General features: G+C 35.7%; 1 protein-coding gene and 1 pseudogene across 2 annotated transcripts; both read right to left on the minus strand.

Annotated features, from left to right (window-relative positions):
- Positions 1-11,929: 11,929 nt before the first annotated feature.
- Positions 11,930-13,015, minus strand: LOC136798426 (microfibril-associated glycoprotein 4-like). Its single transcript, XM_067055033.1, has one exon. It carries the CDS (start codon positions 12,985-12,987, stop codon positions 12,007-12,009), a length of 981 nt encoding a protein of 326 aa, XP_066911134.1. The 5' UTR covers positions 12,988-13,015; the 3' UTR covers positions 11,930-12,006.
- A 1,094-nt stretch (positions 13,016-14,109) lies between these two features.
- On the minus strand, positions 14,110-15,364 carry LOC136798427 (phosphatidylinositol transfer protein alpha isoform pseudogene; annotated as a pseudogene). Its single transcript, XR_010845384.1, has one exon. The product of XR_010845384.1 is annotated as a phosphatidylinositol transfer protein alpha isoform pseudogene (transcript).
- Between the last annotated feature and the right edge of the window lie 334 nt (positions 15,365-15,698).

Consider the following 15,698-nt stretch of genomic DNA (forward strand, 5'->3'; position numbering starts at 1 on the left):
ATTGCATTGAAGCGGTGAGACTAAACCGACGTCAGAAAAAAAAACACTTTTTGGTTATTTGCGGCCCGCTCGCAAGGGTACTCAAAACTTGTTAAAGTCATTGCATTGAAGCGAAAATACTTGGCTGACGCTAGAAAAAAACGTTGTTTGAATGTTCGATATGGATAATAATAGTAATAGCGTTCAGTTTGAGGTCGTTGTTGTTATTTTCTGCCCGCGCAGTATGATTATTAGCCTGAGAGTGTCATTTGGGCCCGACGCGAAGCGGAGGAGTCAAATGGCACTAGAGGGCTAATAATCAAACTGCAAGGGCAGAATAAATGACAACAACGAACGTTATATTATCACACTGGATTGTGAGCTGTAGAGAATAGAATAGAATAAAACCATATAGCTCATTCTGTTATGAAAATTTTTTTATATACAGTAGAATTTCCAGAACTCGAACTTCTATCACTGGAATGTTTCCTTAACTCAAACAAGATTTCAGCTAACAATGCAATAAACCATACTCCATAACTATCGAAATTTCTTTAAGGGCTCTGACCATAGTGTATTTTTAATATTTGCCGCTTACAAAATACAATGTTCTACTTGATGTAGCCCACAAAACTATGGCATGTTATACATTTTCTGTTAGGTCAATTATCCTGGAGTCTGAAAATTTAAGAATCGCAAAGAAAAAATTTATGAAGAAGAAAATGAAGACTTTGAAGAGCTTATTTTCGGCGAAGAAAAAATATTTTTAAAATTTTTTTGCGGTAGATGATGTATCTTTTACCGAACTAAGATTCTTTTTTCGGAAAATTTTTCTAAAAGCTTATTTGCTTGAAAATCTTGAAAAAAGTGCTTTTTGACCAATTTCCCACCCCAATTTTTCATAGAAAAACAGCCATAACTTTTGATGCATTAATTTAGAAAAACAGTTCAATTCTTTGCGGACAGTTTGAAAGTTTAATTACCCATTAAAACTTAGCACTTTTTATAAAAGAAGGCGATGCAACATATTATTAACGTCTTTTTAAAGTTCATAACGTCATTTTTGCAATTAAATTCTTAATTAAGGGATTTGATTAAGAAGCAATTTATAAAGGCAATTCTTTGTTAAAAGTGTTCAAGAGCCTAAAATATAACTTTTATGTTCAAATAATAAGATCAATTTTCCGACTATGGTCAGAGCCCTTAAATCGAACAGATTTGTGTTCCCCGTGCGTGTTAGAATTCACTGTAGGAAGTTTAGTTATATAAAAACCTGCGAATCAGACTAATAAAGAATTGGCAACTTTTTATTTCCATTGACATTTAGCCCCTTCCGTGTTGCCGCTCATCTCCACTGACTTTCCTCTTGCAAGGGTTTAGACGAATTTGGTTCAAAGGTCCCGTATAATACATCAAAGCATACACGTATAAAAACCATGAAATACAAAGATAAACATTTTCCTCGAGGCGCAAACAACAAAACAAACACTAAATCCTCATCAAATTTTACGTTCAGCAAAAATCCGTCTAAATGATACACTTTAGACACGAGATGAAAATCTTTAACGAGAAGTCAATTTAGATCATTTGTCTTTTTAATGAGTTCGCAATTAATTTGCATTGTCAATGAACAATTTTCCTTTAATTCATATTCAGGTTATGTCTTAATTAAGCTTTGAATTACAAAGAGAAAGTATAACCGCGCATGTACAATTTCTTTGATTGATTTGCCATTCAATATTAGGTATAACCTGTCATCGTCATAAATATATCTAAAAACGAGCCTTATTTGTTATCAAATAAAATTCATGCTTAACCACCAACAAAACTGGTCAAAATCATTGGAACAAATAGGAAGCTACCAAAGGGTGCCATGTGCTGTGGTGTCTAGAGGTACCCACTAAGTATACAGCTCATAGTGTGACGTACCGTACCCTAGATTATTCCAAACTCTTCTTCGCTGAAAAAAATAATGCTGCAAGATTTTTTCAAAGAGTTTAATTTTTTCGTGGGCAATTGGTATGTGCGAGCCGTAGGTCCCTCTTTCACACCCTCGAAAGTCTCTCAAAGGGGTACAAAAACCACAAAAAAGCTAATTGAGTCTCTCTCAAATAGTCGTAATTTTCAAAAACTTTGGACAAAAATCGAATGGAAATCGACAAGGATCTTGAGAAAAGTCTCTGTGAGGGTCCCAAAAACGTCCAAATTCAGTCTCTCAAAGCCTCAATTTTCGAATTTAGATTCGGACATACCAGTCACCTCGCAAACCTAGTACCCCCCAGGGCTTTCAGGGTGTACAGGCTAACCATACCCAAATCTCAAGGGAATACACTAATCGGAAAATATAATTGCAATTTTCAGCACTAAATCAAAAGTAAGTTTTCACAAGTTTGCACATATTTAGGGACCTGGCAACCAGCAATACTCTCTAAAAGTTTGGTTTCTGTTCGATATTCTCTAATTTAAGCCAATTTTCCGGTGGACGATTATATCATCGACAGACTGTAAATATAACGGTTAGACTTATGGAGAACAAAAACAAACATCGAACCAATCCGAAAACTAAATATTAGCTAATGAAAACTAAAGTTTTATTTTCCAATTTCGAACTCAAAGCCAAAAAAATTTCAATTGTCAGCACCAATCTGACGAGTGATCATTTCGAGGGAGCTAGTCTATTTCAAGTCGCGTAAAGAATACTATCAAAATGTGTGTAAATCACTTTAGAATCAAACTTTAGAATCAATGAAGCCAAACTTAACTAAACGTTTAGAATGAAAATCCTTAACATCAAATTTACCACAAGAACTTGAAAATTGATAAATGTTAAGATTGCTAACATCGATAAAAATCAACAAAAGTTGTCTTATCTTTATCAAATTTCAGCCCTGGAGTAATCAGTACTTTCGATCTTTCAAACCAAAAAAAGCTGTTTTTAAGTCCAGATATTGTTTCTCCTTTTCAAAAACCTTCACCGTAATTTCTCCAAGTAGGTACTCATAGCCCCATTAAAGAGTCTACCAACAAATCTAAAAACACATTTGAAGTTGTAGAAAAATAGAAAGTTTATTTACGACGAATCTTTTCAATTAGATTTGGAAATAAACAGTACTTCATATAGCCAACGATACCAATTGCCTGCTCCATGAATAAATCAATGTTATATTTGTCGATGGCAAACAAGTAAAATACCCAACATACTTAGGCATCCTCACTAATGGTAATTTATTACGACCAGAACCAATGTTTTGATTAAAGAAAGCTTCCTAGAAAACCTATTTAATAAATATCAATTTCTTTGCACCTCGTGAAGTGCAGATTTTGACAGTTTTAATAGAACTTGTCAACAAGTTTTTATGCTATAGTAATCCATTCCTAAAACGAGCAGTTGAAAACTCATTCCGATGGTTTTAACTAAATAACGTCACCCAAAGATGGAAGCATAAAGAAAGTAGGAAAGAAAAGAACTCAGTGGCTGTGAAAGCTTCTCCAAGCTAATGTCAGATTGTGACTTTGCAAAACCTTTTTTGATAATTCAAATAAAACAAGACTATGTTATGCTCTTTGATGAAAACTCAACGAAATTCAATCCATAGCCTGAACTGTTCAGTAATATAATTGGATAAATTCACTAAAACTCGTTGTAGACAAAATGATGAAATTTGGCAAAGACTTTAAAATATCGTCAGTTTTGGAAAAAATTGAGAAAGTTTTACAAGCAAGCTAAGGACTATCGCAAGCAACAAAAAGGATTTACAGTCCCCAACCAGAAATAGCCATCAAGTCAGTTCATTTATGAAAGTTGTTATTTTGGAGGTATTAAATAAATATTCGGTGAAAAGATTTTCTCTCTAGTGTTATTCCTATGTAACCTCTGCCTCAGTGTATTGCATGTATTACAAGAAATAACAAGCATGTCAACAAAAAGGGCCATCACTTTTAGAAAAAGACTGCAAAAAATAATAAAATACAAGACACTATAGGGTCTTTGCAGTAATATGCTACAATGAATACTCTTGATTAGAAACGATGACAAAAATAGATAGAACATCAATAGCTCGGAGCGAAGCTGCATTCGCTATACAATTATGAAACTCTACAAAAACATTTAAAAAATATTCATCTAAACAGAGGTCTTCCTTCAATAAGGAGCATTCTTATCACGGAGGATAAATCAAATTAAAATCATTTTAGACAGCTAGATATGACATGACAGACGATCCGGTCTGAGATGAAAAAATACACGCTCCACCACAGACACTTTAACATCCATCAACAAAATCTCGGCAGGCTTCAAACCAAGAAAGACGAAGGAGTGCAGAGAACTATCGACTTTCTTTTTTAAAAGAACAATCATCTTATAGCTGGGAAGCGATCGATGATTGACGATCGCCGCATTGATGAACCCTCTCGCGTTAAAAGAACTTGTTATTCTGTCACCCCCATTTTCACGTATCTCTGATTATTTGTTTGTTTGTCTGTTGGTTTGTGATTTTGCTTATTCTAAACTCTTTTTTTCTATGGATATATTAAATCCCCGCACAAAAGAGCTGACCAGGACGGTAAAAAAAGTATAGATATGAAACCATATTTAAGAACATTTTTTAAATCAGATTTCTCCTCGTATTCTCAAGTCATGACAAATTCTTCAATTCGTTCATTAAATACTTTCATAATTTCTTATTTCCGGGAGATCCCGGAGCACTTTAATAATGATTGAGCAATTTTGAGTGATAACGACCTCTCTTTCAGTCCTCAAAATTCACAGTCATTTATGTAATTCTTGTGAAAACTGCGTATTTATTTGTTAGACTATTCCGTAAAGTGTAATTAAAAAATTTGAAGATTGAAACTTTCTTACTCGTCAAAAAATTCGACTAATCGTAAGTATTTCTCTGTAACAGGTAGGAACTTTATAAGAACGGCCTCGTCTGAATTTCAGCCACAATTTTACCTAAGGGCAGAAGAATAGAATTTTTTGTTCTATTTGGACAACTTTTTGTGGTATATTTCAAACGACAGTTTATAAAGATATCAAAATCTATCTTAAATCGGATTTTAATTTGAACGACACTCTTAATAAATAGATTGGATTGTCATAAAAGTTTTGTCGTTTGGAAAAATAGACAGTTTCCTGTCCAACAGAATGCTTTCTTAAGAACAATTGCAAGAAAAAAACCGCGCACAGTTTAACTGAGTGTACGCACTAGCATATGGACATGGACAGAAAATACTGTATAGTTAAATACTATAATAAATACCAGCATGAATTTAGCGGTGTGAAAAGAATGGGTGATGTTGTTAAAAAATGGCAAGTAAAATATTGAGCGTTTAAGTACCTTTTCCAATAACCTTGGATAGATAGTTGACAATTATAAAGCTTTTGTGTTTTGCACCCATACTAAAATGTTGAGTCGATAAGATCCAAAAAATTTTTCTCGTCTTCGAAGTATTTCGTTCATCAGCCTAAGAAATTTTCTTATACAAATCAACAAACCCTTCACCAAGGACCAAGGAGACCCTTGGCTGCACATATCCAGCCTTTTTAGGACAGTCAGGGACAGTTGCCTTATTAGGAGACGCCTCCTGATTAGGAGACCCGTCTCCTAATCAGGAGGTTCACGTCTCCTAATCAGGAGACGGGTGTAATTATCTCGTGAACGAGCAAACTGCGCATGATTTGATTGCTCCCAATGGAAAGAGCACAAAAAATTGATTCCATATGGTGATTTTCAGAAAAATCCACCGGTGGAATCAATCACAATTCTAATAATCCATAAGAACCAATCAGAAGTAAGAATCTGTCTTCTGAACAAAAGCGTCTCAAAAAGAAAAATGGCGGACATGAAAAAAATCAAGAGGGGCTTCCTTGTAGTGCTTTATATTAGGATTGTGATCGATTGCACCGAGAAATTTTGATAATTTTTTTAAAACTTTACCAATTCGAGGCTGCTCTTTCCATTAAAACTAGTTTCAAAATGCGCGGAAAAGCCTAAAGCCCTTAAAATTGAGATCAAAGTTTTATGTCTCCTAATTAGGAGACGGGTCTCCTAATCAAGCGACCTACATGTCTCCTAATCAGGAGACGTCTCCTAATCAGGAGGCGTCTCCTAATAAGGCGACTGTCCCTGACTGTAGGAGAGTTTCTGCCAGAGGCAAAGATAATAATATGGCTTACTTACGTAACGATGAAACCATATTTATCCAGGGAAGTTGGTCGAATTCTAATCGAGGAGAATAGCCAAGATACCTATAAAAAGAATATAAATAATAAAAATGAAACAGTTTTGCGTGCTTTATGGAAAAAATACTCAATCTTCTACCCGAGGTAACATGAGTTGAAAAAAAATTATGCGCCATCTTTGCTACAGTAGACCATATTACTGAGGTTAAGCATACAAGGATAATCACGACGACGGACGAAAAATGTAAAAGGCTAGTGAAAATACGAAATTTGATTGGTTGAAACTCACTATCCTGTTAAATTTTCGTCGTCGTGATTTTACCGATTTACTTAACCTCACTAGTAAACCAACTTAAACGTCGCTTAACTACTTCAGGTACACTTTTCTACTAATAAGATTCAATTATTACGAGAAGAAAAAGCACAAACAAGAAACATACGTTTGTGTTTTAAACAAATTCTGATGCCATGCCTTAACAAAGAATAAGATATCAAAAGAGTAACTAAAAGGAATAAATTTTGAAGAAACTATTTGCAATATAGGAAATAGTACCTGGAGTGAGCTGCATTTCCTCGTCCAGATACCCAGAAACAATATTGTATGGAGATCAAATCCATTCATTTCATTGGTTGTTGCAAGGCACTCTCATGGCAATTCTATATTTGAATTCCCAGTATCGCTGAGAGCCAAATTTTGAAGTATATTGGGTAAAGTGCCCATTTTTATTTCAGTTCATCTTTCTTCCTTTTGAAATCTCGAAAGATTCACTCATTTTAAATACCGACAGGTATAATATTTGATGAAAAAACCGTTTCAGCATTCAACTGCAACGACCTCAAATTAAAAAGAGGACTGAAATAAGATAAGAACTCAGAAACGTTTACATCGCTAATTCCTTTGCTTTACCTAACAACCAAACTTTGAAAATCAAACTCCGTCATTTCTTTGGATATCACCATTTAGCATTTTTGTGCAAATTATCGAGAAAAAAAAATTGTAAACCACCATCTCAAAAACCCGGCGGAAGCCCCTCCCACCGGAAAGGTTGGCTGAAATAGGTTGGCTGAAATATCGTCCCCAGTGGAAAGCTAAGCTCCAATTTTTGTCCCCGCTAAAAGTAATCAGATAAGCAAATCCTCACTGCATAGTATTTGCAATCTTTCCCATCCTCACTGAGTTGAAAACAATTGAATTCAAATCCTGAGCCATAAAAAACATAGGAATATCAATCCCCATCGAGTTTCAGTCCATTCTCTGAAAAATCGTGAAAGATAGACATACACACGAACGAACAAGTGGACACAACTTAGTTTATTAGGGGGCTTCAAAACTGCATTTAACGTTCGAGCATCTTGGAGAGGGAGCGTCGAACTTCTGAAATAATTATCTAAACGACTTGAAAGTGTGTACCAAACATCGAATTTAAAGGCGTGAAGAAGGTATAGCTGAATCTCTTGGATGAGAAATGAAGCCACTTGTGTTCCATCGTGATTTTGACACAAACGCCAGATAGATTGAAAGTATCAATTTCTCATTGGAATCTAAACCAGCGTTTGGGTTGATAAATTTTCAAAGATTGCTCAAATTACTGCCTTTCTGAGTGCTCATAAGTTTGACATCTTCTGTGTTGGTGAGTCGTTTCTTGATTCCTCTATCGAGAGCGATGATTCAAGGTTGAAGATGGAAAATTATGAGTTGCTCAGATGTGATCACCCATCTAACTCAAAAATAGGTGGTGTTTGTCTTTATTATAGAAGGGGTCTTTCTGTTGAGAGAAGGCCTGAGTTGTCTTCTCTTGACGAGTGCCTTGTTTGTGAGGTTAATTCTGGTTCGAAAAAACTTCTTCTTTGTCTTCTCTATCGAACTCCTAGTCAAAATGCAGAAGAATTTTCTGCATTTAAACAAAAATTGGAGGAAACTATCAGAAAAATTTATGATGTTTCTCCTACTTTAGCTATTTTCCTCGGTGACTTTAACGCAAGAAACTCAGTTTGGTGGACTGGTGACATTACAAATTCTCAAGGAGAGGACATTAGCGAGTTAGCTTCACAATATGGGTTACATCAACTAATTGATGAGCCGACTCATCTTCGTCCTGGGTGTTCTCCTTCTTGCATTGATCTTATTTTTTCATCTTCGCGGACTATTTTAGATTCCGGGGTTTTACCTTCACTCAATCCACGTTGCCACCACCAGATACCCTTCGTAAAACTAAACTTTCGAACTATATTCCCTCCAGCTTATAAACGCAAGATTTGGGACTTTTCTCGTGCTGATGAGAGGGGAATCGTGCTTGCCCTGAATGCCATTGATTGGGAAACCTCCTTTCTGGGACTCAACGTAGAAGATCGTGTTGCCCTACTCTCTGAATATATACTTAATATTATTTCTAATTTTGTTCCAAATAAAACTATCACCATCAGAGACAAAGATGCGTTATGGATGACTCCTGAGATTAAGCAGATGCTTTTGGATAAGGCTAAGATATATCGTCGTTGGAGAAAATGGGGAAATCCTTTAGATGGTCAGACACTTGATGACATGGTTGACAGGTGCAGATTGGCCATCAAGACTGCCAAGGATAGTTATTTTTCTCGTCTTGGCAACTCTTTAAATGATCCAAACATAGGAAGTAAGAAATACTGGTCTACGCTGAAGCAGTTTCTGAACGTACGCAAAACCCCGAAAATTCCACCTATTCGAAATGAAAGAAACGTCCTTGTAAGTGATGTTTTTGAGAAGGCCGATATTTTTAACTCTTTTTTCTCAAACCAATGCTCACTTATCGATACTGGCAGTGTTTTGCCACCTGAACAATTTCTTACTAACTCTAGACTGGATAATCTTGTATTTGAAGAAGAAAAAATCGAGTCTATTATTAATTCTTTGAATGTTAACAAGGCCCATGGGTGGGTGGGATAATATTTCTACTCGTATGGTCAGAATCTGTGGTAAGTCTCTAGTAAAACCTTTGCTTAGCATATTCAATCTTTCTATCAACTCTGGCATCTTCCCATCACAGTGGAAGAAAGGTAACGTGGTTCCTGTCTATAAAAAGGGAGACAGGAGCATAGCCAAAAACTACAGACCAGTGTCTCTTCTTCCTGTGTTTGGAAAAATATATGAAAAGTGTATTTACGATACACTTTACAGGTATTTTGAAAACAATAACTTATTTTCTCCTTGTCAGTCTGGTTTTCGGGAGGGGGATTCCTGCATTTCTCAGTTGTTATCCATAACGCATGATATTTATACAGGGTTTGACAAAGATCCTTCTCTAGATACCAGGGGGGTGTTTTTAGATATTTCAAAGGCATTCGATCGGGTGTGGCACGATGGCTTACTTTTTAAACTCAAATCTTATGGGGTGACTGGACCGTTGTTTTCCTTAATTCGCAGCTTTCTTAACGATAGGCATCAGAGAGTTGTGTTAAATGGAAAAACATCTGAGTGGAAGCGAATCAATGCTGGGGTACCTCAAGGCTCGATTCTTGGTCCATTGTTCTTCTTAATTTATATTAATGATCTTCCAAAAAACCTTGAGTCAAAACCGAAGATTTTTGCTGACGATACCTCTTTATTCTCTCTTGTGATTGATCAAATCTTGAGCCTTGAAGTACTTAACAGATATCTCTCCAGGATAACTGACTGGGCTCATCAATGGAAGATGTCTTTTAACCCTGACCCATCTAAGCAAGCCATTGAAGTCTATTTTACCTGTAGACTCACTCATCCTAATGCTCCAGTAATCTCCTTTAATAATTCTAATATCGCGACCAGTGAGTACCAGAAACATCTTGGTCTAATCCTAGATTCAAAACTTTCTTTTGATCGCCATCTAGACGAGAAGATAAAAAAGGCCAATAAAGGAATTGGTCTTATTAACCGACTTCGCAAGCATGTGCCTAGGAGATCTCTACTAACCATTTATAAATCTTTCATTAGGCCTCATCTTGATTATGGTGATATCGTATATGACCGCCCGGGAAATGCTACCTTTGTGCAGAAGCTTGAATCTATTCAATATAATGCCTGTTTAGCTATAACAGGCTGTTTTCGTGGAACGTCTCAAGAAAAACTATATTCAGAACTTGGTCTTGAAAGTCTTGCTGACAGGCGCTTTGCTAGAAGAATGACATTCTTCTATGGAATTATTAACAATTTAGCCCCTTCGTATTTACGTAACTACCTGCCAGTAAGACTTACAGCACCAGGTGGCCTTAGAACAAGAAATCCTATTTATCCTCTTAATATACGAACTGAGCGTTTCCGTAACACTTTTTTTCCGTACTGCATATCTCAGTGGAATGTTCTGGGAGGTAATATACGAGATCTACCTTCAATTAAAACTTTCAAAAAAACAATCTATGAATTTTTGAGACCCAAGCAATCTCATGTTTTTGATGTTCCTGACATTCAAGGAGTAATCTTTCTTAATCGACTTCGGGTCGGTTTCAGCCATCTCAACGAGCATAAATTTAGACATGGCTTCCGCGACACTTTAGACCCTTTCTGTGGTTGCCGAACTAACTCTGTTGAAAACACTCAGCACTTTCTTCTGCACTGCTCTATATATTCCCATGCAAGACAATCTTTGTTCGACAAACTTCAGAATCTAGGCATTATTTTTCATCCGCCGCTTAACCCTCCTTTTTTCTGTCGGCTTTTATTATATGGGGATGAAAGTTTGACTTCAAATCTAAATAAATCTATTCTTTGTTCTGTTGTTGAATTTCTTAACGAAACTGGAAGGTTTAGCGGTGCTTTATTTTAGGCTTTTACCTAACAATTGTAGCTTCCTTCTCCAAGATTTTTTCTTTATTTACTTATTTATTTATTTTTACATAGTCTAGTTACCTCTGGCGATATAACGTTAGTTCCTAGCGGGGGGAGGGACTATATTTTATGTTTAAGTAATGTTTTGTAATATGTTCGTATTGTACACGTGTTTTTGTTTTTCAAAAAAAAAAAAAAAAAAAAAAAAAAAAAAAAGATTGAAAGTAAATTCAAGGAAGTGGAAGTAAAATCCTTCGCTAGACTTTGAAAGATATTCCGCGTGAAAAGAAACGATTCAATCATTCATTCATTCCAAAAGCGGCGCAAATATTAAAGCCTCTCATTTTCTTGCTTAAAGGGATAATCAGATGGTTTGAGATATTTTGCCTATAGATAGCTTCTAGGATTTTAGGAAAAATTTCTAAATTTTTCGTTGTACTTATTTTCCTAACTCAAGTTATACCACTTTGAAATTTTGAACCTTTGCTTGAAAACAATAGAAAAAAGTGTGAAAAGTCCCTGAAAAGTCCCATTTTTCGAGATTTCAAATTGGCATAACTTGAGTTAAGAAAATAAATACACCGAAAAATTTAGAGGTTTTTCCTAAAATCCTAGAACTTATCTGCAGGCAAAATATCTCAAACCATCTGATTATCCCTTTAAGAAAGGTTGAAGAAACTAATGATCCAATCTCAAGAAAAGCTGGTAACAGACGGACGAACGAACGGACGGACATTTTACATCTTAATTTACAGGACCTCCTTCGGGGTACAGGTCCAAAAATATTACTAGCATCATTGAATTGAAAAAAAAACTTTCGATACATCAATTTTAACAAAACTGCAAAATTTCAGTTTATCTCGATGGAAGACAGGCTGCTGGCATCCACTGATAAACTCCACTTATGGTCCTTGCACTACCTACAGTTTTAAAGAGGTCTGTGATTTAGACTAATAATTTTTTTTTTAAATAAACAAAAGTAGAACAACAATACAAGTAGAATAACAATAGAACGTAAAATACTCAGCTAAATATGTCATATAAGCAATAATTTCGTTAAAAAAATTCAAACCAGTCTCCGAACAGCCATAGAAACGCTCTTCAATGATTTTTCCCATTCTATCCATGACTTCCAGACGATTCCCTGGGCAAATGAAGGAGTTACCTCAGTCTGCCGGTAAACGCCATTGAAATTCATGAGAAAGCAACTCTTGTGCCACCACCCAGATGGAAAGTTTGCAGCACAATGACTTTGATAAATATCCCTATCTTTATCAACCGTAGAAAACTCCATGTTATCACCAATCAGCCAATTATCCGGGTCTGATACAAACCCACGATCAAATACACCAGCATGCAACCGATAAAAATTTGCTTCGTTTTCAATCGAAAAGTTTTTGTAAACGGCAAACTGGCTTTGGCCTTGAAATGAATGAGCTTCAAGTTTAATATTCATGTGTCGTCCGTCAGTTAATTTGTGTATGTTTTCAAGACCTAACCAATATTCACCTTCGACATTACCAAAACCATTTTTGTAATCAGTCCACAAGCGATCGAAATCGACAGAACCGTCGAATCTCTTTTGAATGATAATCCAACCTTTGTTCTTTGTGACATCCATTTCACAATAAACATCTTGTAGCCTTTCATCAAATGTTATCTCATAAACACCACTTGTCTTATAACCACTTTGAAGCCAAGAATCACAATCTTTATATTGGTTTACGGCCTTGTATAATTTGCTTCCAATTTTTGATACCAAATAGTCCGTTACTTTTTTGACGATTCCATAAAGCTTACAACTCCATATATCTCCTGATGCCGATAAATTGAGAAACTCAACGTAATGACATTTGATTACCAGACATTTTTTGAAACAGAAATCATAATGCACTGCTTCCATTTCAAACCATGTTGGAGGACCAGAAATGGCAGCATTTCTTCCAACAAACTCGAAAGGGACCCATTTTCCAGCTAACGTTCCCGGGGAACAAAGGAAACAAACTGATACAAAATACAAAAAGCTTGAAAGCCATGATGTGGTCATGTTGTCCCAAGAATTTGATTTAGATCAAACTTATTTTGTATTTTGTTTTTTTTGGGATGAATTTATATCCTTATGTCACCAAGCATGAAAACCAATGAAAATAGCATGAGAACAGAAGAAAAAAATAATTCTCCGTGTCGAAATTTGTTCTCGTGTCCAAGCCGGACTGAATTTGTTTTAATCATGGCCATGAATAATGTATAGAAAAATGATCAAAAATACATTATTGGTATGATTTTAAGTATTGGTATGATGTGATTTTTTATTCGAAAAATCAATTCTCTTAACAGCGATTGAAAAGATGAATTATTGGTAAGATTATACATACGTTGGTAGTTGCCGTGACAACCATGGCCTACCATGGGTGATTTCGACTGTCAAAATTCATTTTTCAAATATTTTCCACAAACCAGGGGTTTCGCTAAATCATAATTAATTTATAAGTATAGGTTCTCATTGATTATTTGGTTCTGTAAAATATTATCCTGTGGTGATGCATAAATAAGCATTCAGGGTTATTTAAATTGTATCGCTTGACTGACAAACAAATCAAAAATCGAAAAATAATTTATTCATGTCTGAACACATAGCTATTTTTAGAAGCTGTTCGCCTAGCTGCAACTCTATGCAACGCTTCCAATTCAAGCTTGTGATTTAAAATTATGAATGGTGACCAATTTTTTCGGAAACTTAAAAGCAAAATAAGGCAAAATCTCTCATTTTTGAACAAAATGGGGCTCTTTTTAGCAAATTAGCCTTACTGTCAAGAATGATCAATATCAAGAAAAATCTCTGTGTAGCCAATTAAAATCTTAGGGTGAAAATTATACTCTTGTTGGGTTTTTATACAAAATGCATACGGTTTTGAGACCCGGCTCATCACCCAGCGACCCAATTCTTGATTCAAATGCAAGAGTTGTCAAATTTCACAACGGAAAAACTGTGAAACCTAACAACATTACGGAATATTACAACACTAAAGTTTCGGAATTTCACAGCGCTAAAATTCCCGAACTAGACAGGAATAGGACTAAAAAGGATGGCAAGGAAGATTGAAGGATCTTTTAGAATAAAAACTTTAATACAAACAAACACGTGTTATGAAAATCTTCGGTTCATATATTTTGTTTTAATATTTTGTTTATTTTTATCCAAATAATTTTAATGATTTTGAAGAGCATGAGAAATTATGTATTGATAAAGAAATACTCTGTTTCTCATTAATGTAACACGCTCTACCTAAAAAGTATTGAGCATTCTCAATTGTGCAGAGAATCACATGAGGATACAGTAACACAAATTAATGTAATTAATGAATAATATAAGTGGGTAATGTTCAAATAAATAAATCAATTAAAAATACAAATAACAGTTGTTTTTTCTAAACCGAACAACACAGCGTCCTTTCCTTGTAAATTAGAGTACTGTTTTCACCTTTCCCTCATCCCTCGGACTTCACCATTTGATCTCATGTTGCCGAGATCTTCTTTCGTTTGATCTTCAAGGGCCCTGATATCTTCAATCGTCATACTATGCCATTTGTCGATCCAGCAAAACATCTGGCGGTTGAAATTGAAAAGTAACCTACGGACAGTCTTGACAATTACACTTTCAACTTTTCCTTGCAAACCAAACCATTGAAATTCGATATGATATAATTTGTAGCATGTCATCACTGGGTCCTGCGTTTGTTCCCATCCAGAGCCTTGAATCGGGCCACGTCCAGTTTTCTCTGATTTGAATTTGGTTGGATCTTCTTCCTCCTTATAATCCACCTGACGACACGGGTCGTTAACAATATCTATTTTTTCAACAACTCTTTTGTTTAATTGGTTTGCTGGCAAATTATGAACATTATCGATGTCACCGGTCCCAGGTTCATGTCTTGTTTCGATGACAATATGAAATTTATCTTTCATATAATGATTGCTGTATACTGTACGACAGTAAGGGTAAGCGTTCCACGATTGCTCGTGAATTTCCAATGAGCCAGTTGGAGCTAAGGAACGAATGAAAGTAGGGACTTTGGATGAGAGATGAAAGATCTTGTATGTGTATTGGCATTTCATAGTAGCTCCACTTCTTTCACCAGGAATGACCTCTTCTCTTGGTTCATTAGTAACAACCTCGATGCCTTCTCCACGCCCAGTTTCATTCTTACTAGCCTCAGCAACACCGTACAACTGCCCAATGCGGTACTCTTCAACTGACATTGGTAAAGTAACACGATATTCTTTTATAACACTGCTCACATGGTTTGGATCCATCTTGAAATTTCTCACTGCTGTCAAATTGACAAGAGAACTGGTCCGAAGTTCTTGACTGCTCGTGACTGATTCGAAGTGAACCACAAAAATAATCGTTTTAAATTTGTAAACAAACTCAGTGCCGTAGCAACTGGGGGGGGGGGCCCGATATTTTTTCAAAAATGTTTTTTTTGCAAAATGCAAAGTTTTTCTTTTTTAATTTGTCATAATTGTCACAATTGAGCGCATTTTCAAGCAATCTAGAGCTCAAATTTTTAAAATTTCCCCCCTCGGGCCAAACCATGGTTGGCCCTCACGGTGTCACTAAACTTCAGCCCCCCCCCCCAATATGGAAATGCTTCCTACGGCACTGAAACTATATGCAGTGGATACAAAATCAAAACAAATGTCACATGTCAAAATAAAAAATCAAACCAAATATGGCTAATTTTGATTGTTCAATTG

This window comes from Clytia hemisphaerica, unplaced genomic scaffold, assembly GCF_902728285.1.
Source record: "Clytia hemisphaerica strain Z4C2 unplaced genomic scaffold, Clytia hemisphaerica genome assembly, whole genome shotgun sequence".
NCBI classification, from domain to species: domain Eukaryota; kingdom Metazoa; phylum Cnidaria; class Hydrozoa; order Leptothecata; family Clytiidae; genus Clytia; species Clytia hemisphaerica.

Bases quoted from the DNA above. Each gene is read 5' to 3' on its own strand.
- LOC136798426 (XM_067055033.1), bottom strand. From the start codon at position 12,987: ATGACCACATCATGGCTTTCAAGCTTTTTGTATTTTGTATCAGTTTGT.